Source organism: Ornithorhynchus anatinus, chromosome 1 (assembly GCF_004115215.2).
Source record: "Ornithorhynchus anatinus isolate Pmale09 chromosome 1, mOrnAna1.pri.v4, whole genome shotgun sequence".
Lineage (NCBI taxonomy): Eukaryota > Metazoa > Chordata > Mammalia > Monotremata > Ornithorhynchidae > Ornithorhynchus > Ornithorhynchus anatinus.
In genome coordinates, this window is record NC_041728.1 from 102,064,854 (window position 1) to 102,091,134 (window position 26,281).

The window sequence follows — 26,281 nt, forward strand, 5'->3', positions numbered from 1 at the left end:
GATTGTGTCCAACCCAATTTGCTTTGTCCACCACAGTGCTTGGCACATTGTAAGTGCTTAACAAATCCCATTATTATTATTTTTACTACTACTAGTAGTAAAGGCTAATGATAAATCTTAACAAAACAAAATAACACAAAGTCTGGTTTTCAGTCACTAAAGCAGGACTACTTGAAACTGAAAATGCATCACGTTGAATATTGGTATGTGTATATCTTATACTTTTGAAGAGTTTAGAGAGAGTATTAAAGGTAGGATACAAACACAAGATGAAGAGGGAGACATCAGTGCCTTCCTATTTTAGAGCGGCCAACAATATTATCATGACTTTACGCGCTGAAAGGTTAAAATAAATTAAGCCAACTCAGGGAACAAGCAAATAAAACTCCTAATTTTAATAATAATGTTGGTATTTGTTAAGCGCTTACTATGTGCAGAGCACTGTTCTAAGCGCTGGGGTAGACACGGGAATCAGGTTGTCCCACATGGGGCTCACAGTCTTAATCCCCATTTTACAGATGAGGGAACTGAGGCACAGAGAAGTTGTGACTTGCCCACAGTCACACAGCTGACAAGTGGCAGAGCTGGGATTCGAACTCATGAGCCCTGACTCCAAAGCCCGTGCTCTTTCCACTGCGCCACGCTGCTTCACCACTTAGGACCATTTTAGGACCACCACCATTTTAGGACCACTGTAGTCTGTACTCTAAGAAAAAGTGCATATTTGAGCGATCATTTATCAGTAGCAGTTTTGGGGGTGTTTTTATAGAGTATTTAAGTGCTTACTGTGTGTCATTCAAGCACTAGGGCAGATACTAGTTCATTCATTCAATCATATTTAGTGAGCGCTTACTGTGTGCAAAGCACTGTACTAAGCACTTGGGAGAGTACAGTAGTACGACAACGGACACAGTCCCGGCCCATAACAAACTCACAGTCTAGAGTCTGGTCAGGCAGGTCGGATCAGGCCCTGTCCCACGTGGGAATCACAGTGTGAGTTCCTATTCAGTTCCTCTTTTAAGCCTCGGTGGAGTTTTTTAATGAAGCAAATATTTGACATCTGTGCCTTCATATCATTTTTATTAGGTTAACAATAATGAAATGGTCGCACTTCAGAGAGAGCCCAATAATCCATACGATAAGAATGCAGTGAAGGTAAACAATGTGAATGGAAACCAAGTGGGCCATATTAAGAAAGAACTTGCAGCACCTCTGGCGTACATCATGGACAACAAACTGGCCCAGGTGGAAGGGTAAGAAATTGTAATACTTGTTTTTAAAAAGTTTACTCCCCACGTCACTTGTTCCTGTGTAGCTAAAGGCATGTCGAGAGGGAACCGTCAGCGCTGTTCCGTACTTCTGAGCTCTTGGTGAGTTTTATGTATTTGGTACCTGATCACGATTTAGAAAGAGCTTAGTTCCCGTTGGTTTTCTCCCTGGTGTCGAGACAAGTCAATGCATTTCCCTCTATTTTGTAAAATAAGAATGGCCAGCCCTTGGGGACTTGTTTTGAGACTTATCGCCGTAGAATGTTGTTGGCGTCGTGCCAGAATATATGTGCATCCTATGTTTACATACTTGTATCTTTAATATTTTGAATAGCACTTTATAAAATGTTATTCTGAACATTCATTTAGGTTTCATTAGTTGCTAAGCTGCCCATTTCAAAAATTGGCCACACTCAGTGGGAAGGTAGTCAGTTGTGCATCATGTTCTTCAGGGGTTAAAAGCAGAAATCTCTCTTCTCTCTGATCTCCCTTTCTCCTCTCTCGCCCCGCTCCAGTCTATTCTTCACTCTGCCTCCCGGCTCATCTTCCTGCAGAAATGCTCTGGGCATGTCACTGCCCTTCTTAAACACCTCCAGTGGTTGCCTATCGACCTCCGCTCCAAACAAAAACTCCTCACTCTAGGCTTCGAGGCTCTACATCCCCTTGCCCCTTCCTACCTCTTCTCCCTTCTCGCTTTCTACCGCCCACCCCGCACGCTCCGCTCCTCTGCCGCCCACCTCCTCGCCGTCCCACGGTCTCGCCTGTCCCACCGTCGACCCCCGGGCCATGTCCTCCCGCGGTCCCGGAACGCCCTCCCTCCTCACCTCCGCCAAACTGATTCTCTTCCCTTCTTTAAAACCCTACTTAAAACTCACCTCCTCCAAGAGGCCTTCCCAGACTGAGCTCCCCTTCTCCCACTACTCCCTCTACCGCCCCCCCTTCACCTCTACGCAGCTTAACCCTCTTTTCCCCCCATCTCCCTCTGCTCCTCCCCCTCTCCCTTCCCATCCCCTCGGCACTTTACTCGTCTGCTCAACTGTATATATTTTCATTACCCTATTTATGTTGTTAATGAAATGTACATCGCCTTGATTCTATTTAGTTGCCATTGTTCTTACGAGATGTTCTTCCCCTCGACTCTATTTATTGCAATTGTTCTTGTCTGTCTGTCTCCCCCAATTAGACTGTAAGCCCATCAAAGGGCAGGGACTGTGTCTATCTGTTGCCGACTTGTTCATTCCAAGCGCTTAGTACAGTGCTGTGCACATAGTAAGCACTCAATAAATACTATTGAGTGAATGAATGAAATCTCCAAAGTTCCAAATGAAATGTTCCGGTTTTTGGTGAATAGCCCTCCTCACCTGTTTATGGTCGATGTGTGCCTACACTTGGGCTTCTGTCTGTGAAGCAAGAAGAATGATGCTGCTGGTTCTTACTGGTGCACAGGGGCAAAGCAACAACAATAAGATGCTCGTGTATATCTAATAGCCACTAATCTGGACACATTGGAGAATCTTTGTGTTTCTCAGCACCACACTGTACCTTTTGCTTAATCCAGGTTATTTAATCCATGCAACGAAGTGTAGCCTCTGGACTGGTTACTTTGGGCTCTTGCCCTACTCTACTGTGAGTTACCTAGACTGTAGGCTCCTTGTGGTCAGAGATCGTCTCAATCAGTGGTATTTATTGAGCGCTGTGTGCAGAGCACTGTACAAGGTGCTTGGGAGAGTGCAGTACAACAGACACAGTCCCTGCCCGTAATGAACTACCAACAGAGTTCCATTCCCACAGTGAGCATACAGTCTAGCGACAGACTACAGTCTGTCAATTCTCTTTTGATTTTTTTCGTTCATCCCTGTTTTGATACATATTATATTTTCACTGCTTCTGGTCATCTACCTTCTTTAGTTGAACCAAAAAATTCTATGCAAGCAAAATTGATGACTACTTGAATGCTATAGGCTACAGTCTGTCAACTCTCTTGTACTCTCCCAACTGCTTAATACAGTGCTGTACACACAGTAAATACATTGATTGATTGGCTGGAATCTTAGCTAATGAACAGGGGAGAATACGCAACAATTACAAGTGAGAGGTAGCCCATTTCTCAGCGGTTGCAAAGGAAGTGGGATATTTCTGTTTCTTAGGCAGCACAGGTGCCTGAGAAGTCAATTAATGGTGGTTATTGAACGTTTATTGTGTGCAGAGCACGGTATTGAGCACTTGGGAGAGTACAGTATAACAGAGTTGGCAGAGTCGTCGTCCCTTCCACCGTGCTGGTGGGTGCCATGTCCTCGGCCTTGTCTAGGTGGGTCACCTCCCACTACTTTGCCTAGAGCAGATTTGCAAGACTCGAACGAGTCAGAGGGACGGTGTTCCATGTCAGTAGTTGGGTCGTTTCAGAGGTCTTGAAGTTCCAGACAACTGGGAAGGTTCATAGGTACTATTGGAAAGCCTCTGTGACCAGGAGAGTCCTCCCTCTATAGGAGACATCACCTGGTGCCTACGGGCAGTGTGGGAAGCCAGCCTGTCGATGCTCGAGCTGGTGGGAAAGTTCTAGAGGACAGAATACCAAGGGAAGTGATGAGCCAGAAGGGCTTCCTGAAGTTTGGCTTCTGGTTTGGGTACAGGGCATCTTGATTCTTGAAGCCGTAGTTCAGCCCATGTCCATCAGTCAGTCGTATTTATGGAGCGATTGAGAGATTTGACCAAGGGTGTAGCCATTCAGTCAGTCGTATTGAGCGCTTACCATGTGCAGAGGATTGTACTAAGCACTTGGGTGAGTAGCTAACTTTGGGTCCCCTGCTTCTCTGCTGTGTGACCTTGGGCAAGTCACTTCACTTCTCTGTGCCTCAGTTACCTCATCCATAAAATGGGGGTTGAGACTGGGACCCCCATGAGGCTGTGTCCAATCTGATTTGCTAGTATCCACCCCAGCGCCTTAGTACAGTGCCCGACACATAGTAACTGCTTAACAAATACCATAATAATAATAATTATTATTATTGTTACATCATAACAATATTACACATTCCCTACACCCAACAAGCTTACAGTCTAGATGGGGAGACGGACATTAAATAAATAAAATTATGGATATGTACATAAAAGTGCTCTACCAGATCAGCTGAAAAACACAGGATAGATGTGTTCACTAGACCTGGTCATTCTCTCACGTCCTTGTGTTCACCATGCTCTTTTTGTCTTGGAGTCTCTCTTTTCCCCATTCTTAGTACTGTGCTTCACTCATATTATACAAAGAAGCATTAAGCCTGGCTAGAATGTTTATGGTAGCCGGGGACTGCGTGTATTTGGTTCTGCCTGTCGTAGCCCTTGGAAGATAAAGTGGAAAATCAGAGAATGATAATAGAATATCATCACTTTGCTCCCCTGCATAATTGAATGCCTTCCTTAAATTGTATCTACCATAGACAGACCCCTGGCTGAATGGGGAAGAAAAATTCCAGCCTATCTTGTTTCTTAAGAATTGTAACGGTCCAGGCCGTGGTTTCGATCCAGGGAAACTGGTAGTTTTGTTAGAGTTGAACCCTGTTTGCCACAATCTTTCTTGCTTGCACTGGTGGCACTGAGAGGTAATATATGGCGTCCTTATTGGATGAAAGCTTGTGAGTTTGGCAACTGATGCACTGGGGTTTGGTGACCGTGTCCATCTCCTCCCTCCCCTGTGACATCTCCATACGTGCAAGACCTTTGGCCTCAAACCTAGCTCCCTAAAGAAGGTCACATTTGGGTTTGTGAAAATAAAATTAGGCCCATCCCCCTTTCTGCTGGTGAGGGGAGCAATGCAGGGGAGAGAGGAAGGCAAGTTTCTCATTCCTGTAGGTTGCTGGGAATTGTGTACCTAGGAAGGGTACAGAGATTTCTGAGCCCGCATCCCATACTTTTCAGAAAATCACCGTTCTCTCCCTTCTGCCATCTGACCCGTGTCTGCCTAGAATTTGGGGCGTACCTTGAGGGGCCACTGTGTCCACAGTGCTCCCACGTGGGTTCTCTTGGGAAAGTATGATGGAAAAGCACAACATGAACAACTCTTTTATCTTCTTATATAGGGTTGTCCCTTATGGAGCAAACAATTCTTTTACTATTCCTGTCCAAATGAGTTTTTGGGGAAAAGAAGAAAATAGACAAGCCGTTTTGGATCAGTTGAAGAAACATGGATTTAAATTGGGTCCTCCTCCAAAAAGTAAGTTCGAGACTTCTGTATTTTGTAATTGAAATGAAGTAACTTTTTTGTTTTCTGCTACCCGGGCCAAATTTTTCAGGGAGAGTGCACAAAGTGTGACTCTTTCGTAAACCACCATTTCTTCCAGAGTAATCAATATTTTTGGCCTTTCTGTACTACTGTGACAGGCTAGTCAGGTTAGAGATCATGCTAATGGTTCTCTGTTTAAGCTCTGGGCTTTGGTATTGGACTTCTCCCTAAGGATATGTGTGAAACGTAAATCTCCTCTTTGCTGAACTTAAGTAAGCAGCACCAGCCTTTGGGGGATCAAAAAGAGAGTTGTTTGCTTGGAATTTTGCCTGTGTAACTTGAAAAGATTTTGAGATCCCACATTCTAGGTAAGAAAGAAAGGCTTAGGGTTAAGCTCCGGTATGAATTGTAAATATACCTTGAAGATGTGGTGTTTATCAGGTAAATGAAGATTTTGTGCTTGATTAGATTTGGTGGAAAGATTCATTGCCATTTGGTGATTTTTATCCTTTCCCTTTCTTATGAAATCTAGGTTCAGGATTCAGTTTTGAAAGTAGTTGGAATTCAGAGAGAGCTGGACCAAGCTATAGCGCACCAATTCATGCTGCTGTGCAAATGACAACTGAACAGGTTGACTGTTTTCTTTCTCTCTCTTAGTTTTTTTCCTCTTGAAAGTTGAGTCGGTCAGTCCTTGCAGTAATTTATTTTATTTTTATTCACAAAATGATTTCCCTCATGTACCATAGGAGGTCTGGAGAAATTTTTCCATCATTGGTATTGAGCTCAGTTCTTAACTGGTCCAAAATTTTTCTAAAGTACTGGTAACTCCAGGGCCCTGGGTATGTGGGTGTTCATGGTTTGTCATATACATGAAGAGCATCCAATAAAAAAAACTTCCTCATTGCAGATTAACATTCCCAATTCTCCAAAAATGGCTAAATAGGCCTTGCCTGATGATCGCTTTGGTTTCTGTATCCAAATGTCTTCAGGGCTTATCCTGTTCTCAGATCAAGCTCTGCCCAGGTGCTGTCTGTGTTTCTCCTCCCCCTCCTTTCTCTACTAGTTTCCCCTGGGTCTGGGCCTTCGGTTTTGTCATGCGGAAGAGAGAGCTGAGTTTTAGGGTTTAAGGAACAGAACCAGTAGTTTCCTCCACCCCATCCCCTACTTGAGGCCGAGGCTGAGAGCTGCCGGTCTGGTCTGGAGGCAGACTGCTTCTGATCCAACAGTTCTGCAACTTCAGTGGGAGAGTAGGGATCCCTAAAGTGCAGGGTCTAGGGCAGTTACCACATCAGGTCCCAGGCCCACAAGCCCTCTCAGTTTTCCCAAACTTTTGATTCTTTCTTGAAGTCCCCATTACTTCGCCTCCACCTAGCCCAAGACAACCTTGCCAGCTACTTGGTTGGCAAAGTTAATGCTCTCAAGAGAGAACTTGCAGAGAATATCATCTCCTCCCCACTCCTGGCACTCCCCTTCTCCTGTTTCTGAAGAGAAGGACGCTTGCCTATTCTGTAGTCTCTCGGTCCCATTGACCCTGGCTCCTCACCTCTTAAAAAAAAAAATTGGCTCCCACTCTTTTCCCCTCCCTCATTGTTGTCTTCAACCCCTCACTCTGCCGCCTCCTTCCTTTTGGCCTTCAAATACGGTCAGGTCTCACCCATACTTGAAAAGCCCTTCTTGATCCCACAACCTCTCCAGTTATTGCCACTTTTCCCTCAGCCAGACTCTTAGAATGAGTCTTTACACTCACTGCTTTCACTTCCTCTCCAACAACTCTCTTTTTGAGCCGCTAAAATTAGGATTTTTACCCCTTCACTGTACTGAGTTTGCATTTTTTAAGATCACCAAGGTCTCCTTATAGCCACATTCAGTGGGCTCTACTCTGTCCTAATCTTCTGTGGCTAGGCGACTATGTTTGTCATTGTGGACCACTCCCTCTTCCTTGAGACATTTTTAGGCCTCGATTTTGCTGACACCATATTAATCTGGTTCTCCCCCATCTCTCTTCTACCTCTACAGTTCATCCCCGGCTTCTATTCCGTCGTTCATCCTTCAGCTTCTGATGTCTGAGTCCCCAGCTCTTTCTCTACATGCACTGTCTCATGCACGTGGCTTCAGCTGTTATCTATCTCTACGTAGACAATTCCCAAATATCGACTTCTCTGGTCTTTGTCTCAGCTAATACACAGACTCACATCTTCTTTTGCCTTCATGGCCTCTCTGATTGGTTATCCTCTTGGTACTTTTGTCTAAAACCAAACGACTCCTCTTCCCTCCCAAATCTACTCCTCCTTGTAACTTTTCCTTTTCAGTCAATAACACCACCACTCTCCCTGTCCCAGAACCCCGCAACCTTGGTGTTAACCTGGATTCTTCACTGTCTTTAAATCCTTTCATTCATTCATTCAGTAGTGTTTATTGAGCGCTTACTATGTGCAGAGCACTGTTCTAAGCACTTGGAATGTACAATTGGGCAACAGATAGAGACGATCCCTGCCCAATGACGGGGTCACAGTCTAATCAGGGGAGACAGACAGCAGAGCAGAACAGAACAAAACAAAATCAAGACAACATTTTCACGATAAATAGAATCAAGGGGATGTACACCTCATTAACAGAATAAATAGGGTAATAAATAATATATACAAATGAGCACAAGGCGGAGGGGTAAGGGGAGGAGCAGAGGGTGGGGAGGGGAGGGGGAGCAGAGGGAAAGGGGGCTCAGCTGAGGGGAGGGGAAGGGGGTTGGGGAGGAGCAGAGGGTGGAGGGGGAACAGAGGGAAAAAGTGGGGGCTCAGTCTGGGAAAGCCACTTGGAGGAGGTGAACTCTCAGTAGAGAGCTTTCATTTGATCTACTACCAAAATAGCCCCTTCCTGCCCATCCAAACAGCTACACTTTGATATAAGCTGTAGTCATAGTATGGCTACGTTATGGTATCATCTTCCTCACTGATCTCCCTGTCTTCAGCCTCTTTCCCTCTCCTAGCTCTTCTCCTGCCGCACAGATTGTCTTCTGGAAGCATTACTCCAGATGCATCTTTCCACTCCTTAAAACCCTCCACTGGTTCCCTCTACAGCAAGCCAAAACTCTTCACATTTGGCTTTAAAGGGTTTCACCAACTCCTCATTGTACATATCTGCTCCCTTCACCCCCTACTTCCCAAACCACTCTTTTCGTTCCTCCCAGCCAACCTGGCTGTACCTCTCTCTCTCTCTCTCTCTCTCTCTCTCCCTCCTCTCTTGCCTCCACCCCTTTGCTCATGCTGTTCCCTTGACCTGGAACTCCCTCCCTTCCCACATCAGACATAATCCGGCTCTCCCCCCATTCGAAGCCGTCCAGTAAACCCAACTCCCCTAACGTGCCTTCCCCAATTAATTCCTAGCATCCCAAATCATAGAACTCCATCAGCCATCTTTAGCACTTATGTACCTACTTCTGTGCATCCCGGGCACTTAATTATATATGTTTACTCAGTTACATGTTCTGTGGCTGATTTGGATTACTCTGTGAGTAACATTCGTCTCCCCCAGGAGTGTGTTGACACATTCCCTGCCCACAGGAGCTGTTTGCTTGTATTATGCTTCTCAGTCACTTAGTAAGGGTCACTGCACCCGGCAGGAGTGTGCTAAATATTACTATTACTAATACTTTTCCTACCCACTGCTCTTCCACCCTTGAAATCCGGATGGCATTGACCCTGCACTAGCTAAAGTGTCTTGGGGTCTAGGCCTACTACAGATGGCTAAGACTCCAGGAGTCCGAAGCCTGATACTCTTCTGAAAGTGGTGTTCTCCCAGCAAGAATATTTTCATGGCAAAATCAGGCTAAAAGAGTAATTCCACTGGGCCACCTGTGGTTTGAGCCACAAATTGAGTGGTGCGTTGGGTTGAACAGAAAGTTGCTTCTTTGATTATCCTTCCAGAGCAGGTCTTCGAATATGGCCCAGCGATTTGAACCCCGGGGCCAAATATCATTATAATTTATCTAATGAGAAACTTACTCAGGTCATCTCTTGTGTTTGATTTTTGTAGCTGAAAACAGAGTTTGACAAATTGTTTGAAGACTTGAAAGAAGATGATAAAACTCGTGAGATGGAGCCCGCTGAGGTATTGAGCACATAGTACTTGCAACCGCTTAGACGAATAAATGCAAAGCTCTGACGTTCGAGGATACCCTTTTTAACGCCTTGTGTTTTTTGTGGTGGTCACTTTTCGCTCCTCCTTGCCTTCCTTCTGAGAAGGGAAAGGATTGATGGAAATCTCCTCATGGCCTATTCTTTAACTTACAGGCAATTGGAACACCTTTGCTCCCCCATCAGAAGCAGGCATTGGCTTGGATGGTTTCACGGGAAAACAGCAAGGAGCTGCCCCCCTTCTGGGAACAGAGGAATAACTCCTACTACAATACAATTACCAATTTTTCTGAAAAGGAGCCACCGGAAAATGTGCTTGGAGGAATTCTAGCTGATGATATGGGTTTGGTAATTGTGTTTCCACCCCCTGGGGTTTTTCAATGGTTTATATTTATTGGGTGAGCAGCGGGTGAAAGTTGCAACATAAAAAGGAAAAGGAGAGTATACATCACTTACGTAGCATAAGACGCTTTTATCAATCATAGGTGATCGCCAGAGAGAGGCATTATTAATGTGTAAGTGTTGATGCAATTTGGGGAAACAGAACATTTTGTCTTTGCCTGGGCATGAAGAGGCTTTATGACATAAAACAAGATTTCTTCTATTTGAAACTTTTCTGGGTATTTTTCAGTTTAACTGAAACTCAAACGATTAGGACTTTTTTACTATATATCATTTGGATCAGTAACACTGGCAAGTCACTAAGCCATCTTCCTGTATTTTCTTTGATACCTCAGAATGAAAGGCAATGCGTCCTCTTCCTTGATGTCTCTTAAATGTACAGATCTTTAAAAAGAAAGAAAAAAAGATTTTCCTCTATTTGTTGTAAATCATCCAGGGTCCTCAGCAAGAGCTTTCCCCATGTTCGGAGTCACATAGCCCCATAGCTCATGCCCCTAGCTTCAAGATGTCTGAGGGTCTAATTCTTCCCTCAACCTGGCCCTTATAGTTCCTCCCCAGTCCCTCTCCCCAATTAGTTCCGCTACATCTTCGGGCAAGGGCAACCTGAGTGACCCTCTTGGCTTCCTCCTCCCTTTCCTAAGTGTGGGGGCCAGCGGAACTGATGGTCACGAGATGGAGAAGGTACATGGCACAGAGCTCATGATTGTTGATGATCTCCAACATTTGTCAGGTCCAACCAAACTGAACCCTCTACAAATGATTTTCATGAGGATAAGGACCTTCCTGAGTCATAATAGTATCTACTAAGTAAGGCCTTATGGTGTGCAGAGCACTATATTTTATGAGCATCTTTTCTTATCACTGTCTTCTTTCAGTCAATCAGTCAATGAGTAGTATTGAGTGGGCACCTACTGTGTGCGGAGCGCTCTGCTGGGCCTGTAGGAAAGTATAATGGGATTGGTTGACCTCATTTCGACTCTTAAGGAGTTACAATTTGGTGGAGGAGACGGGCTCTACAATATATTACGGGTAGTATGAAGAAGGGAGAGGGGAACCTACATGTGAGTTAGTGCTTAAGTAATGGGAAATGTAAAATAGGTACAAATGAGCCTGAAATCTGGCCTTTCTAGTTAAAATGCCTTTACTGCTCTTTTTAAGTTTGTCATCCTTGTCCTTTTAGTTTTTATTTTCATCCTTATGTGTTCGTCACTCACCCTCTCAAGCCACTCACTCTGTAGACAGGGAATGTGGCTGCTAACTCTGTTGCGTTGTATTCTCCCAAATGCTTAGTACGGTGCTCTGCAAAAGTAATTGTTCATTAAATACCATTGATTGATTGATACTTTATCCAGAATGAAATGCTTTTGATTTCCAATCCCTTTTCCTTGCTGATCATGAAACTAATGAAGTAAAAATATTGGTAAACTTCTTTTATACCCCCTTTATTTGTCCTCATATACAAACCTAAGATTTTCTAGGCAAGATATACTTTTAAATTTTGGGGGTCTCAAGCAAATTTATAGTGGGGAGTGTCTTAGCAATAGAAAATCGGAACTTTAATAGCCTCTACTGTAATTCGTAATTGCAGGGAAGTAGGAAATGTATACATCACATATAATAATAAATCATAACTAAAATTTGAAGCCTGAAGTGTAGTGTCCGAAAATAGAAATAGCCTAATTAAAATGATTGTTTTTAGATTAGATTACTGTGGAGCCTTTCTCTGAGATTCATAGAAAACTGATCCAAAATGAACACAAGACTGCAGAGATTAGCGTAATTTGAATGCACATTTTATGTAACGTGTTCAATATGCCTGCAAAATCTTAGTTTCATAAGGCTGATAGAGCCCTAAGTGATCACTGAGCCTATCCTGGTCTTTCCTGGCAGGACTGACTATTCCCTAACCATTCCTAGCAGAGAGTAGCCCACTTTATTATGAATCCTAGATCTCTACAGGAGATCCTACATTCTCCACTGTAATGTATTTTTGGTTTCTAACTGTATAAACTGTTTTTTTTTTCCCCAGGGCAAGACTCTTGCAGCTATTGCAGTGATTCTTACTAACTTCTATGATGGCAGACCTCTTCCTGTTGAGAAAATTGAAACTGATCAGTTGCAAAAGGTAGATTGTTTAGTAATGGAAACAATTGTAATTTAAAGGTAAACTGGATAGTGTTGGCCTTACAGTCAAGTACAATTCATTCAGTCAGTAGTATTGAGTGCTTTCTGTGTGCAAAGCCCTGTACTAAGCACTTGAGTGAGTATAATACATTTCCCATTTTAAGTCTCCAGGAGATATAAAAAGATCTGAAAGAGGTGGCCAGAATCTGTTTTGTCAGTGGCAATGTCTGATTAGGCTAAAGAGACTACCTTATAACAAATCTTTCTCTTTCTTGGATGAATAATATGCAGTTTTTTAAATCCTTTGAGTAAGTTATGTTTGCCAATAATGAGGTACCGAAAAGAAAGCATTTCTTCCCATATTTTTGTAGGTTATGATATGATAACTTGGGTGTCTTATGCAATCAACTGTGAGCCCATCTTCTAGACTGTGAGCCCGTTGTTGGGTAGGGATTGTCTCTATCTGATGCCGATTTGTACTTTCCAGGCGCTTAGTACAGTGCTCTGCACACAGTAAGTGCTCAATAAATACAATTGAATGAATTAGTTGAATCTCAGAACTCTTATGAGGCGCCATGGCCTAGGAAAAAGAGCACAGGATTGGTAGTCATGAAACCTGCCTTTCCCTGCTGTCTGACCTTGGGCAAGTCACTTCATGCCTCCGTTCCCTAACAGGTAAATTGGGGATAAAATGCCCCTTCTCCCTCCTTCTTAGACTATAAGCTTTTTGTAGGTCTGGGACTGCCTCTGGCCTGATCATCTTGTATCAATCAGGTACTATTTATTGAGCATTTACTCTCTGCAGCGTCCTGTACTAAGTACTTGGGAGAGTGCAGCAGAGTTGAAAGAAAAACTGTAATGGACTTCAGCTATCAAATAAGCAAATGCATCAAAGGAAAATTAGGGTGTACAGCCCTAATTGGATGATGGAACATATCTGTATACTTGTGAAAGCTAGTATTTTGCACATTCATCCTAAATAAGAATAATAGCCCCTCTCATAACATTAATTTTCCAAAGGCAGTGATGTACACTAATAGACTATTTCAAGTGTTCAAATGTTTTATAAAAACGTAGAATATTGAAGGAACAGAAAAGATTATAGGCTCAAATAATATGAAGTGGATAACAGATTGACTGCTAGAATCATAAGGCTAGAAGGTGCATCATTTTCCCTTAATGTTACCTTGATATTCCTATATTTTTCTTTCATGGTATTAAACGTCATGCCTACTAGATGTTAAGCACTGTTCTAAGCGTTTGTTAGATACATGTTAGTCTGGCTGGATACCGTCCCTGTCCCCCAAGGGGCTCACAGTCTAAGTAATAGGAAGAACAGGTACTAAATCATCATTTTGCTGTTGAGAAAACTGAGGCGTGGAAAAGTCAAGTGATTTGCTTAAGGTCACACAGCAGGCTGATGGTGGAGCTGGGATTAGAATCTAGTGCCTCTGGCTCCCAGGCCTTTGCTTTATCCACTAGGACATGCACCTTTCTTAAAAGGGAAAAAGGTCATTTATGTTTTCCTCGTCCCATTACCTTTAATCTTTTATTTTTCCCCTTTGTTATTGGTGGGTAGGAAAAGAGGAATATTAACAGATTTTGTAGAGGCTTAATTTGTACATAATTAGGAATCTGAAGTAGACTGCATTTTAAAATTCTTTAACCCAACACCATTTTCTTTTCCTTCAGGAATGTAATGATGCCAGCAATTCTGTAAAACCTGGTGACAACATTTCCTGTGAAAAATTAGATGAAGTCTGCAAAGGTAAAAATGCAGTTTTGATTTGACACATATCTTCCAGAGTTTTACACACGAAGGCATCTCTCTAGTAGAACAGTGAAAAGTATTTTCTTAATAGCTGGTTTTTGGGGTGTAGAATGTAGAATTCTAAGAATCGTCATCTTGTAATCCTCTTTATATTGTCTAAGCCTAATTTATTCTGCCAGAGAGGGGATTGGGCTATAGGTTGGAAGGATGCCAAAGTGCCCGTCTGTGATTTAAGTGACAAGGGAGAGAAGTAGTTTTTCCACCAGGCATCTGTGTGTAGGATGGCAGGCTTGGCCACAGAACCATGATTTTGGGACTCGCGGGTAAGGTGTGCCGGATGAACGTTCTCTTCAAAACTCCTCTGGTGTAGGACATTTTCTTCTCACAAGTTCTCAACAGTGGGGTTGGGGCTGGTGGTGGCCGGCTGATTTTTCCAAAGAGTTGGAAAAACAGAACTCTTGTCTGTCTTTACCAGAAGAGGCCAGTCAGAGCGGAGAGCCCAGTGTTTCAGATGGCAAGGGGAAAAATAAGCTGCTCGGGGCAGAATTCTCCAGTTCCCGCCCTAAAAGGTAAACATTTTAGGAACTTGTTTTGGGGGAAGTAGAATGACCTAGAGGACAGGGGTTTTGCCTTGATTTCCATCTATGGAGAATGAAGATAGTAATGTTGATTTATTATAAAAGCAAATGGTGTGGATTAACTAGTGCTTCTGAAGCATTTGGAAAATCCAGGCTGCTTTAAAAATAGTACTGTTTATTTGTTGCCCCTTTCATAACCTTAGATGAGAGAGGCAATAAAGTGACAGAGAGGATCTCCCCCTCTTTCGCCACCACACCATTTCCCCATTGTGACTTATTTTAGGTGATTAGAAATAATGATGACATAATGGACAGTTGATCAATTTCAAAGCAATATAAACAGGAGGACCTGTTTTTGATAGTTTGATAAATCACATCTGGGACATTTATAAATTCCTTTATATTTTGAAATGGACAGAAATTGGGGAGGGGTAGAAGGAAGAAGAAAAATATAAAATTTCAGGAAACTCAGTGTTTAGTATATCAATAAACATATCTGTAGATGAAAATCTCTAAGTTGTCAGGTGAATGTTGGTGTCTTTCTTGCATGTCACTTTGTGGAAATGGTCCTTTTTTTTATTTGCCGCCTTTGCCTCTTCAGGAACTGTTTGAGTCTTTTGACTAAGGATCAAAGCGTAATCACAGCTGTTCAGATACACTTTGAGTGCAGTTTACAAAATGTGCAGAGTATTATTAGAAAAATATCAAGCATCATTGACTTAAAAATATTCTCGACACTGTACAAAATATAAAATCAGGCGTGGAAGTTGCCTGGCTCAGTATAACTGAAATAAGACATCGTCAAAGAGAGGGATTCACTCAGGTGGTGATAAGAAAGGAACAACCAGGTTTCTATAAATGTTGAAAAAGTGGAATTGGAACACTATAGATACTGGGCAAAGAGAAGAATGAGGATATTACCATGACACTGCTGGGCTCTAAGTTCTGGGGAAATAGTGTTTCCAGCAGAAGGGAATAGACACAACAACAATATGGAGCACTCCACGAAAGTGTGAGCAGCTGTGAATAAGAAAAGCAAGTGGATCAACAAATCAGTAGTAGCAAAATAAATTTACAAGTGCATGAGAGTGCTAAGGTGATCTAGAAGCTGGATGGGTGACCAGAAAATGAAGGGACAAACCAAAGAACCCCTTCTGGAGGCAGGTGTCTTCGGGGGACAGCTTCGAAGGAGGGGAGAGATGTGGTTTAGTAACCATTAAGTGGGGGGGAGCATTCTAGATGGAGGGAAAGGTGTGAGTAATGTAAGGAAGCCACACTGGAATTAGGCTTGAGCTTCGTGCAGACAAAAGAAAAAGGGAGGGAGTGTATGTTACAGAAAGAGATAAACAGGAGAGATGGGGCAAAACGGTAGTGAAAATAGGGATTCAAAGATAGAAATACACACACACACACCCTCACACACAAAGAGACCCCAAACCCCCCCTTCCTTGGTGTGACTAGACTGAAGCAATAGGTGAGAATTGGAGTCACTGCCCCCATCAGTTTTGGTTGGCTGGAAATCCTGGTGCAGGAAATTGGCAAAACTGTCCGCATTAAAAAAATAAAACATCTCTGGCGGGCCTATAATTTCCCAAGGCAATGTGCTTGGCACTGGCTTTTTTGTTTATTTTTTTTTTTGCCTAGTATTAGAATTAGCACTGGTGGGCGGGGCTCCAGCCCATTTTTCACTTCTCCGGTTGCTTCTGCTGCTCCGATCCCCTCAGCACCGAGAGTGTTTCCGTGGATAATATGGTTAGCTTTGTGGGTGTCGCCGTAATCGTGGGTGGTTAAGGGGAAACGGCTGATTTGTCCTCCCCGACTGTGGGAGTTGGGAGGCAGCTGGAAGAGAAGAAAGGCTGATGCAGTTTTGCCGTTTCTTTCATTGTCATTTGGGCCGCAGGACCCTACTGGGGCAGGTTGCTGTGCTAGAGCATTAGTTCATGTGTAGAACGCACCCCTGGGCCCCAGCCCACCCTATTAGCCACTACCTGGGATCGTCTAGCTAGTCAGCACTCAGAAATGCTGTCTCAGATGGCAGTATTTTGCACATTCTGTATCGAGATGCTCACTGAAATGTGGGGTCAGTTTAAAAGTTCTGCCATCCTGCTACGCTGCAACTCTTCCTTCAGATGCATACTATCGGTCGTGTGTGCTAGTAAATAAAGATTGTCATTTTGTAAGACTTCTAGTCTTGATTTCCTCCCCACACCCTGCAACTCATTTTATGAATGGTGCTCTTATCAAAAGTACTAGAAGGCAGGGTTGAATTCATTCAACTCAATTTCTTACTGCTCCTTTTCATGTTGGTTTTTTGGGTCAGTGCTAATAGCTTTGATTTATTCCATTTTGTAGTATAACATTTTCAAAAAGATCAAGACTTTTTTTTACCATTTTTCACTTCTGGTGAATTACAAAAATATCAGGGGAAAGGAAGGGAACTTCCTTCCCTAATAACCCCAGTGGGTTACTAACTAGTAACCTAACAAGAAAATGATTTTAATGTCTCTGTATTTTGACCTTTTGAAAAATGATTGCATGTACTTCTTTTAGAAGAAAAGCCACAGTCAAGTACACTGAAAGCAGTGACTCAGAGGAAGCTGAGTTAAGTGAACCGCCACGTAAAATAAAAGGTAATATGAAATATAGTTTGGTTTAGTGTTTTAATTTAGAGCTAATTTCTCATTCTGATGATTTTCGTGTGTGGTTGTCTGCAGCCAAAGCTGGAAAAGAGCAGGCAGTGACCAAAGGCAAGAATAAAAGTACGTTCTTTCTCATCACTATTCTTTCTCATGAAATATGCACCTGAAAAATGATCCTTAGGAAATGCGTTACAGGTATAATGATACCGAGCCCAATTTTGCTCCTCCTTGGATAGAAAAAGAGAGAAAAGAGGCAGGGAGAAAGAGAATAGGTTGAATTCAGTCTGTAGACTCCTCCTGCTCCCTCTTCTTCTTATCCCCAGATGTTGGGAGCCAAATTTTGTAAACCAGCTGCTCGACACCCCTCGCTTCCCAGCTTACATTTTGGATATATGCTGTTGTCAAGTGTTTCAAGGAGAAGTTTGAGTTGGGAGTGAACAGTTTTCACCATTAACATTGTTTCTGTCATTCCACTTTCTTTTCAGAGGCTCCCTTCCATCAGAGAGAGATGTATTGGGGAGCTGTTGAGGGAGGACGCACTCTGTTAGCTCAAGCTGCCAGGGGAGAATAGAACACATTAAATTGGTATAAGTGCGTTATTGTGATGACAGTATAAACTAGTAATTACACTTGAAAAATGGAGATGCCCCCTTGTGCTAATCTGGGCTCTCAATGCGGAAGTGAAATTTGATTATAGCCTGGACCAAATTAAGCAGAAAAACAGATCTTTACACATATAGAGAACTCAAGTTTCAATTTTTTGCCATCCAGAAAGAATCTAAGCATGTCTTTTTTGGCTAAGGAATGTAAATTAAGTGATAAATAGCATGTAGAAGAAAAATTCAAAGTCAACTCTTTCAAGTTTATTCATAACAATTCAAGGGATGTATGGATTTGTCTGTGTCTCATCATGGGTTTATTGTCAGCAGGGTCTGCTAGAGTCAAGGAGGATGCAGACTTCGCATTAGCACTTGCACCAGCTGTGCCTTCAGTAAAAAAGAAAACCATGAAAAAGGGTCAGTGAAAAATTGCTAATATTATTCACTCATAGAATTGCCTAACTAGAACTGGTAGTGGAGAGAGAAAAGAGAGAAAAAGAGAAGCCAGGATGGAGCTCATTTTGTGATGGTGAATATTAGGCTTGACCCACACATCCCATTCATCTCTACTACTTTCCCTGCTGGGATTGAGGGAGATTTTCTCTACCCAGTGCATTCATTAATTCAGTCGTATTTATTGAGTGCTTACTATGTGCAGAGCACTGTACCGAGTGCTTGGGAGAGTATAACAATAAACAGACTCATTCCGGGCCCATGAACGTGAACTAACCCTTGAGAGCAGAGAGCCTTTTAGTTTTAATGTACTCTCCCAAGTTCCTAAGTACTAATGAACAAGTGAAAAAAAACCTTGTCCCTTGTGCTTATGTCTTAGCCGTGGAACCCCAAAAGGGGCATAGGTGGTGGGGGCCCAAGGAGGGAGCCACCTTGCCCAAATATAATTCCCCAGGTGTGGCGCCTGGCTCTCCAGGGCCACCCCAGAAACTTCATACCTTTCGTTTAGCCTGCTTCCAGGTTGATGCACCCTCAAGCAGCCCTGAATTTGGCCACTCCAGAGAATCCTAGGGGTAGAGAAGAAGCTTCGTCTCCCAGCCGCAGCTAACGAGTCACATGGTTAGCTCTCTCAGGTGCAGGAGAGAAGAGAACCTTTTAAAACTGAAATTGGAGATATTCTGAGAAACTGAGAAAATGTTGAAGCTGCAGTTTGGTCTTATAGTGGTTCACACAGCCACTTCAGTCACCCAGTGGTGTTTATTGAGTGCTTACTGTATGCAGAATGCTGTACTAAGTCCTTGGAAGAGGACAGTACAATAAAGTTGGTAGACACGATCCTTGTCTATAAGCAGCATACAGTCTAGAGGGGAAGATAGTCATTAAAATACTGATAGGGGAAATGGAAGCGTATAAGGATATGTCCATAAGTGCTATGGGGCTGAGGGGGTGAGGCGATTATCGAGCATTTGAAGAGTACAGATCTTTAAACAAACTTTGAACAAAAATGAAGAGGTGACACAAATGGGAGGGGGAGAAGGGGAAATGAGTGTTTAGTCAGGGAAGACGTCTTAGAGGAGATATGATTTTTAGGAGGGCTTTGAGTGTGGGGAAAGTGGTAGCCTGTCAGATAAGAAGGGGGAAGGAGTTCCAGGCTAAAGGAAAAATGTGGGCAAGGGGTTGGGGGTGAGATAAATTGTGGTACAGTGAGTAGGCTGTTGTGAGAGAAGTGAAGTTTGCAGGCTGAGTAGTGGTAGGAGGAGGTAAGATAGGTGGGGGAGACCTGATTGAGTGCCTTGAAGCGATGGTACGAAGTTTCTGTTCAATGCAGAGATGGACGGGCAACAATTGGTGGTTTTGAGGAATATGGAGACGTGGGCTGAAGTTTCCTAGAAAAATGATCTGGGCAGCAGAGTGAAGTAGAAAGAATTCCTTTAGTAAGAACTCTGAAATTGAAAATAAAATTTAGCTGCAGTTGTTTCCTGTACAGTGATTACAGTGTTGTGACAGGTAGCATATCTACCTGGCTAATTAGCCTGGGGCCTGGATGAAGCCTGATTCCCACATCCGGATAAATGTGGGTTATCTGGGGCAGCACCTCCTTGCTACATTTTCAAAATTTTAAAGTAGGGGGCAGGCTGACCATATGGGCTTTTAACATAGGCATAAAGAAGTTATGAGGGTTAATGAGGAAACATAGTAAAGTATTTTAAACTTAATAGGAGCGGCAGTAACAAATGGCAAGTTTTATTGTGGGCAGGGATTAAAATGGGAAAGTGATTAGTCTACTTATTTTTAGAAAAATGATCTCCCACTTACTTTTAAAAGATGCCCTTTAACATTTCTATGTAACCTTTTCTCCTGGGAAGCTCTCTCTACTTATGAATAATGCAAATGTTCTCTAGATAAAGGTTTAAAGGTGTGATAGATTAACAGTGCGGTGAATACTAAAGTAGGACATTCTCCCCTTAGAATAGAATTGTGGCCTTGAAGATTTATCTTTCAACTCTTCCCCACCACTCCTTATCGTGGAACTCCTCTTCATATCCAGAGTACCCCCCCCCCCAAAAAAAACCTCCGCCTTCACTCATACACACACACCAAAAAAACTCCTACACACACACACACACACACACACACACACACACACACACACACACACTTACTAATCCAAGCTGTTATTCTAATGGTGCAAAGAGCAGCTACATATAACTTGGGACCCCAAGCAAAATATCGCTCCTATAACTGAGTTCTGAGTCCCCATTGGTTCAAACTGTGGGCAACTTTTGTTCTAAAATAGAGAATATATTAAAACCCACATCAGTGCGTACATCTCTGTCTGCCTCCCACTCGTTCTTTGACTCCCCGTTGCCCCCTCTCTGGCTAATTTCCACCTGTATGTTCTTTCCCAAAGCTTAGCGTAGTGTTCTGCCCACAGTAAGTGCTTAGTAAATAGTACCATTACTTCTTTGTTTCTCCTCTTCCCCCAACTCTGTGGAGGCAGGAGTCTGGCGATTTATATCATCGGGTGACTGGAGGCCTGGAGAAAGTGAATTTCTCCCCATTGGGTGTGATGTTCCTCCTCAAGGTTCAGTCAGCCCTGTTTTTAAGCCTTCACATTTCCTGTCACTTTAGAGGAGATTTTGTCCCTTGTGTATGCAAATAGTTCCTCACAGCTGCTGCAGGAGACCGACCAGGACAGAGCCAGCCTGCCGTCTTGCAGGCCTGATCAGGGCACAGCCAAGGGGAGACTTGAGCTCAAATTAGCAGGACCACGTTACCTGCCCTGGATGGGCCACACTGGAAACATCTGCCTAAGCAATCTCCCTGGGTGGAACGGCCCTGGTGAAAAGACATTAGGTTACTTCAATGACACTCTCTGGCCCCAAATACCCCCAGCTAGTCTGCTCTAGTTAAGTCCAGGTAATTCATAACAAAATTCCGTGACTGGATAGATTTTTGAACCCCAAGAGGGACAGGAAGGAAGTCTTTCTGGGGGCCGGGGAGGGGGTCTTACTGCTGGCTGACATCCTGTGGACTCAGCCGCTGGTTGGGGAAAGTAGCTAATTGCCTCCACCCTCTCTTTAAAGCCATAGCGTGGTCACCCCGGAGTTAGTGAGCTGGCACTCAGTTTTCGTGCCCAGCTCATTGCTTGTAAACTCCTAGGGGACAAAGACCATGCTTACATAATCTAATGTACTTTCCCGAGCACTTTATTACAGTGTGTCTACCACTCACGGTGCGCACTCATTTAAATGCTCTTGATTAGTTGGTATACCTCCAGCCAACAACTATAAAATGATCTACTATCTACCGATAACTCAAAGCAGAATCTTTAACTTGGTGCTCTGAGATGACCTAGTAATGGACAAGAATTGGTTCTTTCAGGAGCAGCTATGGTACAGTGCTCTAAGAAAACTGATGCCGCAGAGAGACCAAGAGCCACCCTGATCATCTGTCCTCTTTCCGTGTTAAGCAACTGGATTGTAAGTCAGGACACCGTGTTTCCTTTCTGCCAACCGAATGTTTTTGAAAGATAAAATATAGTTTGGATAGTATCGTCATGTTATACAATGGAAAATATACTGTCCATTGAGTTCCAGGAAGAGAATTTAGGAACGTGAATAATTGGCTAAAAGAAACTTGTCTTAGACCAATAACTTCTTTAGAAAAAGTGAACTTAAAAAGAAAAATGCATTTTTGATGAGATTGGTAAATATTATGTGTATCTGTTGTATTAAAATAAAGGGGATCTTTCAGGTAGCGCAAATTCGGTCAATTTCTCCCTCCTCCCAACCAGTTTAATTGGGAATCACAATTCAGTGGAATACCCTAGCATGCTTTGTGGCTTGTGGTAAAGCACAGCTTGATCAGTGATTTAATATTTGCTTTAAAAGATAGACTTTATAAATATTAAAGTTGGGTTTTGAAAATTTGAGGCCCACTATTTTTGCAAGAACCAAAAAACTGGGAATAATTAGTATTGTTAACCAACTTGGGGCTTCTGTGCGATGCCGTTTAATAATAATAATAATGTTGGTATTTGTTAAGCGCTTACTATGTGCCGAGCACTGTTCTAAGCGCTGGGGGAGATACAGGGTAATCAGGTTGCTCCACGTGAGGCTCACAGTTAATCCCCATTTTACAGATGAGGGAACTGAGGCACAGAGAAGTTAAATGACTTGCCCACAGTCACACAGCTGACAAGTGGCAGAGCCGGGAGTCGAACTCATGACCTCTGACTCCGAAGCCCAGGCTCTTTTCCACTGAACCATGCTGCTTATAGCAAGTGGGGCACAATTTTTTAAATTTACCAGAGAATTGAAATCATTTCTTGTCCTTTGTTTAGAATCTTTTAGGGGTTTTTGTTTGATTATTTTCTAGTAAATACCTTTTTCAGTATTTGGAAATGAACTTTTATAAGACTGTATATAAGCTTGGCCGTCAGTCATTCAAGAGAATGTATAGTTACTTCCCAAGATACATAGTTTTTAGGCTATATGTGGAATAGTGAAGTAGAAGATGTCCAACCTTTGCCTTTGAGGATTTCCTTTTTTTAGGCTTTTTCCATAAGTGCTTTTTGAAAGAGAGTTTCATAAAAGTTTTTGAGAACCCACTTTCACTTTTTCTCCTCAGTAGGGTAAGCATTTGGAAAAGGCTCATTCAGTTGTCCATTTGTAGGTGGATCAACTCTGGTCAGTAGGGTCTAATTTATTACTGCTTTAGTGGCATTTTTCTGTTATGTTAGCTTATGTGCCCAATTTGGGATTTTATAATGTGCAGTTTGGTAATGTACTTATTGGTCTTCACTGCTGCATTTTTCTTTTAGGACCAGTTCGGACAGCATTTGAAATCAGATGTGCACTTGAATTTTTATGTTTATTATGGACCTGATCGCAGCAAAGACCCCACAGTGCTTTCAAAACAAGATGTGGTATTAACGACCTATAATGTTTTGACTTATGATTATGGAGTAAGTAGATGTGAACTTGCCTTAAATCAAAAATATCTGATTTTCAAAAAATATTCAGATTTGCTGACATTTTATATATGGAAAGAAAGGGGTGAGAATGGATTAATATGGCTTTTAACCTAGGCCAAGTTTTACCATAACTGTTTATTTTCCTCTCAGACCCTGAAATTATGAAGTTAGTAAAACTGAATTCCACATATTCCTTAAATTTGTAAAAATCCCACTGGTCATTTGCAAAGATTGTCCTGGTGTTGAAGAAGGCCTTGGGATCCTTCTATTTATAATTTTAATGCTGAATTTTAAAGTTTCCAAATCCTCATGGGAACTTAAGACTCAACTGGCTCAGCCAATGAATCCTGCCTTGATATTTTTGAGTAACAGGTGTAAAAATTATGTTCTGTACAGTATCACACATTGGGAAATTGACTTTCCATGGCATAGATGTATAGCTAAAGAAACGATGGACAACTAGAAAAATGAAACAAGAATCCCAAATTCTTATCTGTCCTTCACAGGAGACAAACTGATTGCCTATCTAAACCTGCCATTCCAGATGTAAGTTTAAAAATTCCATGACCCCTTTTCACAACACTGTAGTAACCCAACCTCAGTGTTTTGGCCAGAATTCCACCTCTTGCTTTAAAGAAATCACAAAACTCGGTCACAAGGGAAGGAGATCTTAGCACATTCCATTATGGTACACTTGGTTTACTCTTAGACTTAAGCCTTCTAGTGAGAGTCTTATAGAAGATATTGTTTATCTTGGAATTTTTGTAATGTCTGTTAAGAGCCATTATTGGTGCAGAACAACAAAACACAGAATCACGGCTTGATTGGCTGACTAATTTGTAACCCAGTTTCAAAAATAATTCTCTTTCAGAGTAGAGGTGACAGTCCACTGCATAAGATAAGGTGGTTGAGAGTGATCCTGGACGAAGGACATACAATTCGGAATCCAAATGCTCAACAGACTAAAGCGGCACTAGATTTGGAAGCTGAAAGAAGATGGATTCTTACTGGTGCGTGGTCGCCGGCATTCGAAAATCTTAAAGTAATGGGAATCTCTCTAGGTTGGCTAACAAAACTCTTCCAATCAGTCAGTCGGTGTGGCATTTTATTGAGGACTTAACTGTGTGCAGAGCACTGTACTAGGCTCTTGGGAGAGAACACTACAGTGGAGTTGGTGGACACGCTCCTTGCCCCCAAGGAGCCCACTGTATAAAGGTGAGGGACATGCATTAAAATATAGTACTGGTGATGGAATGGGAGATTATGGGGATATCAGCTTAAATGCTGTGGGGCTGGGGTGAGGTGAATTTCAAGTCCTTGAAGGGTACAGATCCAAATAAGTGCATAGGCTACGTAGAAGGGAGGGCAGATGGGAGAATCGAGAATTTGTTCAGTAAGTGTGGAAGCTAATATGCAATGCCCCAGGCCCACGATATATCGTTACACTTGAGTCACTGGATTATTTAGAGGGTTTGGGTGCCCAGAAAATAGAGTAGCCTATTATCCAGTTTGAGGATTTTCCTGCATTCTGATTTTTTGTCCTTTTTCTCAGGAGCGCGTTGACCATTTTAAATGGTCTCTGGCTTCTTTTCCATAAGGTAGGACCAGAAAGGCTCAAATGAGGCAAAATTTGAATTAGACCATCTCTCTACTTATTAGCAAAATGGCAAAGATTGTCAGGAAAAGCCGTAAATCTCTTGGTTATAAAGAGTATTTTAGTATTCTGGATTTCACTTGTCTCATTTACCTCTCTTCCGTTAATTGGAAGTTAACCGATTTGTGATGAAAAATGGATGTAATTAGGTTTCTGAGGGTTTTTTGTTTTTTCGGAGGGGTTTGTTTTTCTCATGCAGGCATATGTGTGTTTGTGTTCTTGTTTTACTTGTAAAAATGAAATTTCCGATTTGTTTTAGGTACTCCAATTCAGAATTCTTTAAAGGACTTGTGGTCTCTTCTTTCCTTCTTAAAACTTAAACCCTTCACTGACAGAGAATGGTGGCATCGAACAATCCAGCGCCCGGTCACAATGGGAGATCAAGGAGGGCTCAGGTATAAAATGTATCATTACTCTGTTCTGAGTTGTGCCGTATGTAACTAGGTCACGTTAGTCCCCAACAGTAAGGAATTCTTTGTTCAAACAATTGTTTTTCTTCTCTTTCCTAGGCGCTTGCAGTCCCTAATTAAAAATATTACCCTCAGAAGGACAAAAACAAGCAAAATTAAAGGGAAACCCGTTTTGGAATTACCAGAGCGTAAAGTGTTTATTCAGCACATTACCCTCACAGATGAAGAAAGGCGAATTTACCAGTCTGTGAAGAACGAAGGCCGAGCTGCTATTGGCAGGTAAGGAGAAAGAATGCTCTGTAGGAAACAGCACTCACTTTGTTCCCGTGCATTGGAGTTTATACAGCCAGTGATCAAACCATGCAGCAGTAATCACACATACCAAAAAAAAAAAAAATTAGGGCATCTCACATTCCTATCCAAAAGAATGCACCGACCAAAATGCAGTTGGCGTTTTACATTGTTTTTTCCCACTATTTACTAAAAGTGCATTAAAAATGCATGAAGTGCCATTGTGAGTATATCAAATCAGGATATAAAACTGGGTTCATATGTAACTATTATTTTTTTTCTTTTAAATGGTATTTGTTAAGCCCTTACAGTATACCAAGCATGGCACTAGGGTATGGGATAGATAAAAGATAATCATCTTAATAATAATAATTATTGTTATTTGTTAAGCACTTACTCTGTGTCAAACACTGTTCTCAGCACTGGGGTAGAAACAAGGTAATCAGGTTGGACACAGTCCCTGTCCCACAGGGGCACCCAGTCTTAATCCCCATTTTACAGATGAGATTACTGAGGCATAGAGAAGTTCATTCAATAGTATTTATTGAGCGCTTACTATGTGCAGAGCACTGTACTAAGAGCTTGGGATGAACAAGTCGGCAACAGATAGAGACGGTCCCTGCCGTTTGACGGGCTTACAGTGTAATCGGGGGAGATAGACGAGAACAATGGCAATAAATAGAGTCAAGGGGAAGAACATCTCGTAAAAACAATGGCAACTAAATAGAATCAAGGCGATGTACAATTCATTAACAAAATAAATAGGGTAAC

The 26,281-nt window shown here is 42.4% G+C and overlaps 1 protein-coding gene across 2 annotated transcripts in view; it reads left to right on the forward strand.

Annotated features, from left to right (window-relative positions):
* Positions 1-26,281, forward strand: part of HLTF (helicase like transcription factor) — a 56,265-nt gene that overhangs the window by 15,875 nt on the left and 14,109 nt on the right. Inside the window, exons 3-18 of one of the 2 annotated variants that reach the window (XM_029060669.1) lie at positions 1,087-1,253; positions 5,339-5,472; positions 6,014-6,111; positions 9,511-9,585; positions 9,768-9,959; positions 12,043-12,138; positions 13,830-13,905; positions 14,384-14,477; positions 17,037-17,116; positions 17,201-17,245; positions 18,055-18,141; positions 21,562-21,659; positions 23,003-23,146; positions 24,027-24,165; positions 25,069-25,204; positions 25,319-25,498. In XM_029060669.1, coding sequence (XP_028916502.1) covers positions 1,087-1,253; positions 5,339-5,472; positions 6,014-6,111; positions 9,511-9,585; positions 9,768-9,959; positions 12,043-12,138; positions 13,830-13,905; positions 14,384-14,477; positions 17,037-17,116; positions 17,201-17,245; positions 18,055-18,141; positions 21,562-21,659; positions 23,003-23,146; positions 24,027-24,165; positions 25,069-25,204; positions 25,319-25,498 — 1,841 coding nt within the window. The remainder of the gene's footprint in view (positions 1-1,086; positions 1,254-5,338; positions 5,473-6,013; positions 6,112-9,510; positions 9,586-9,767; positions 9,960-12,042; positions 12,139-13,829; positions 13,906-14,383; positions 14,478-17,036; positions 17,117-17,200; positions 17,246-18,054; positions 18,142-21,561; positions 21,660-23,002; positions 23,147-24,026; positions 24,166-25,068; positions 25,205-25,318; positions 25,499-26,281) is intronic. The other variant, XM_029060677.2, reaches the window with a different exon arrangement.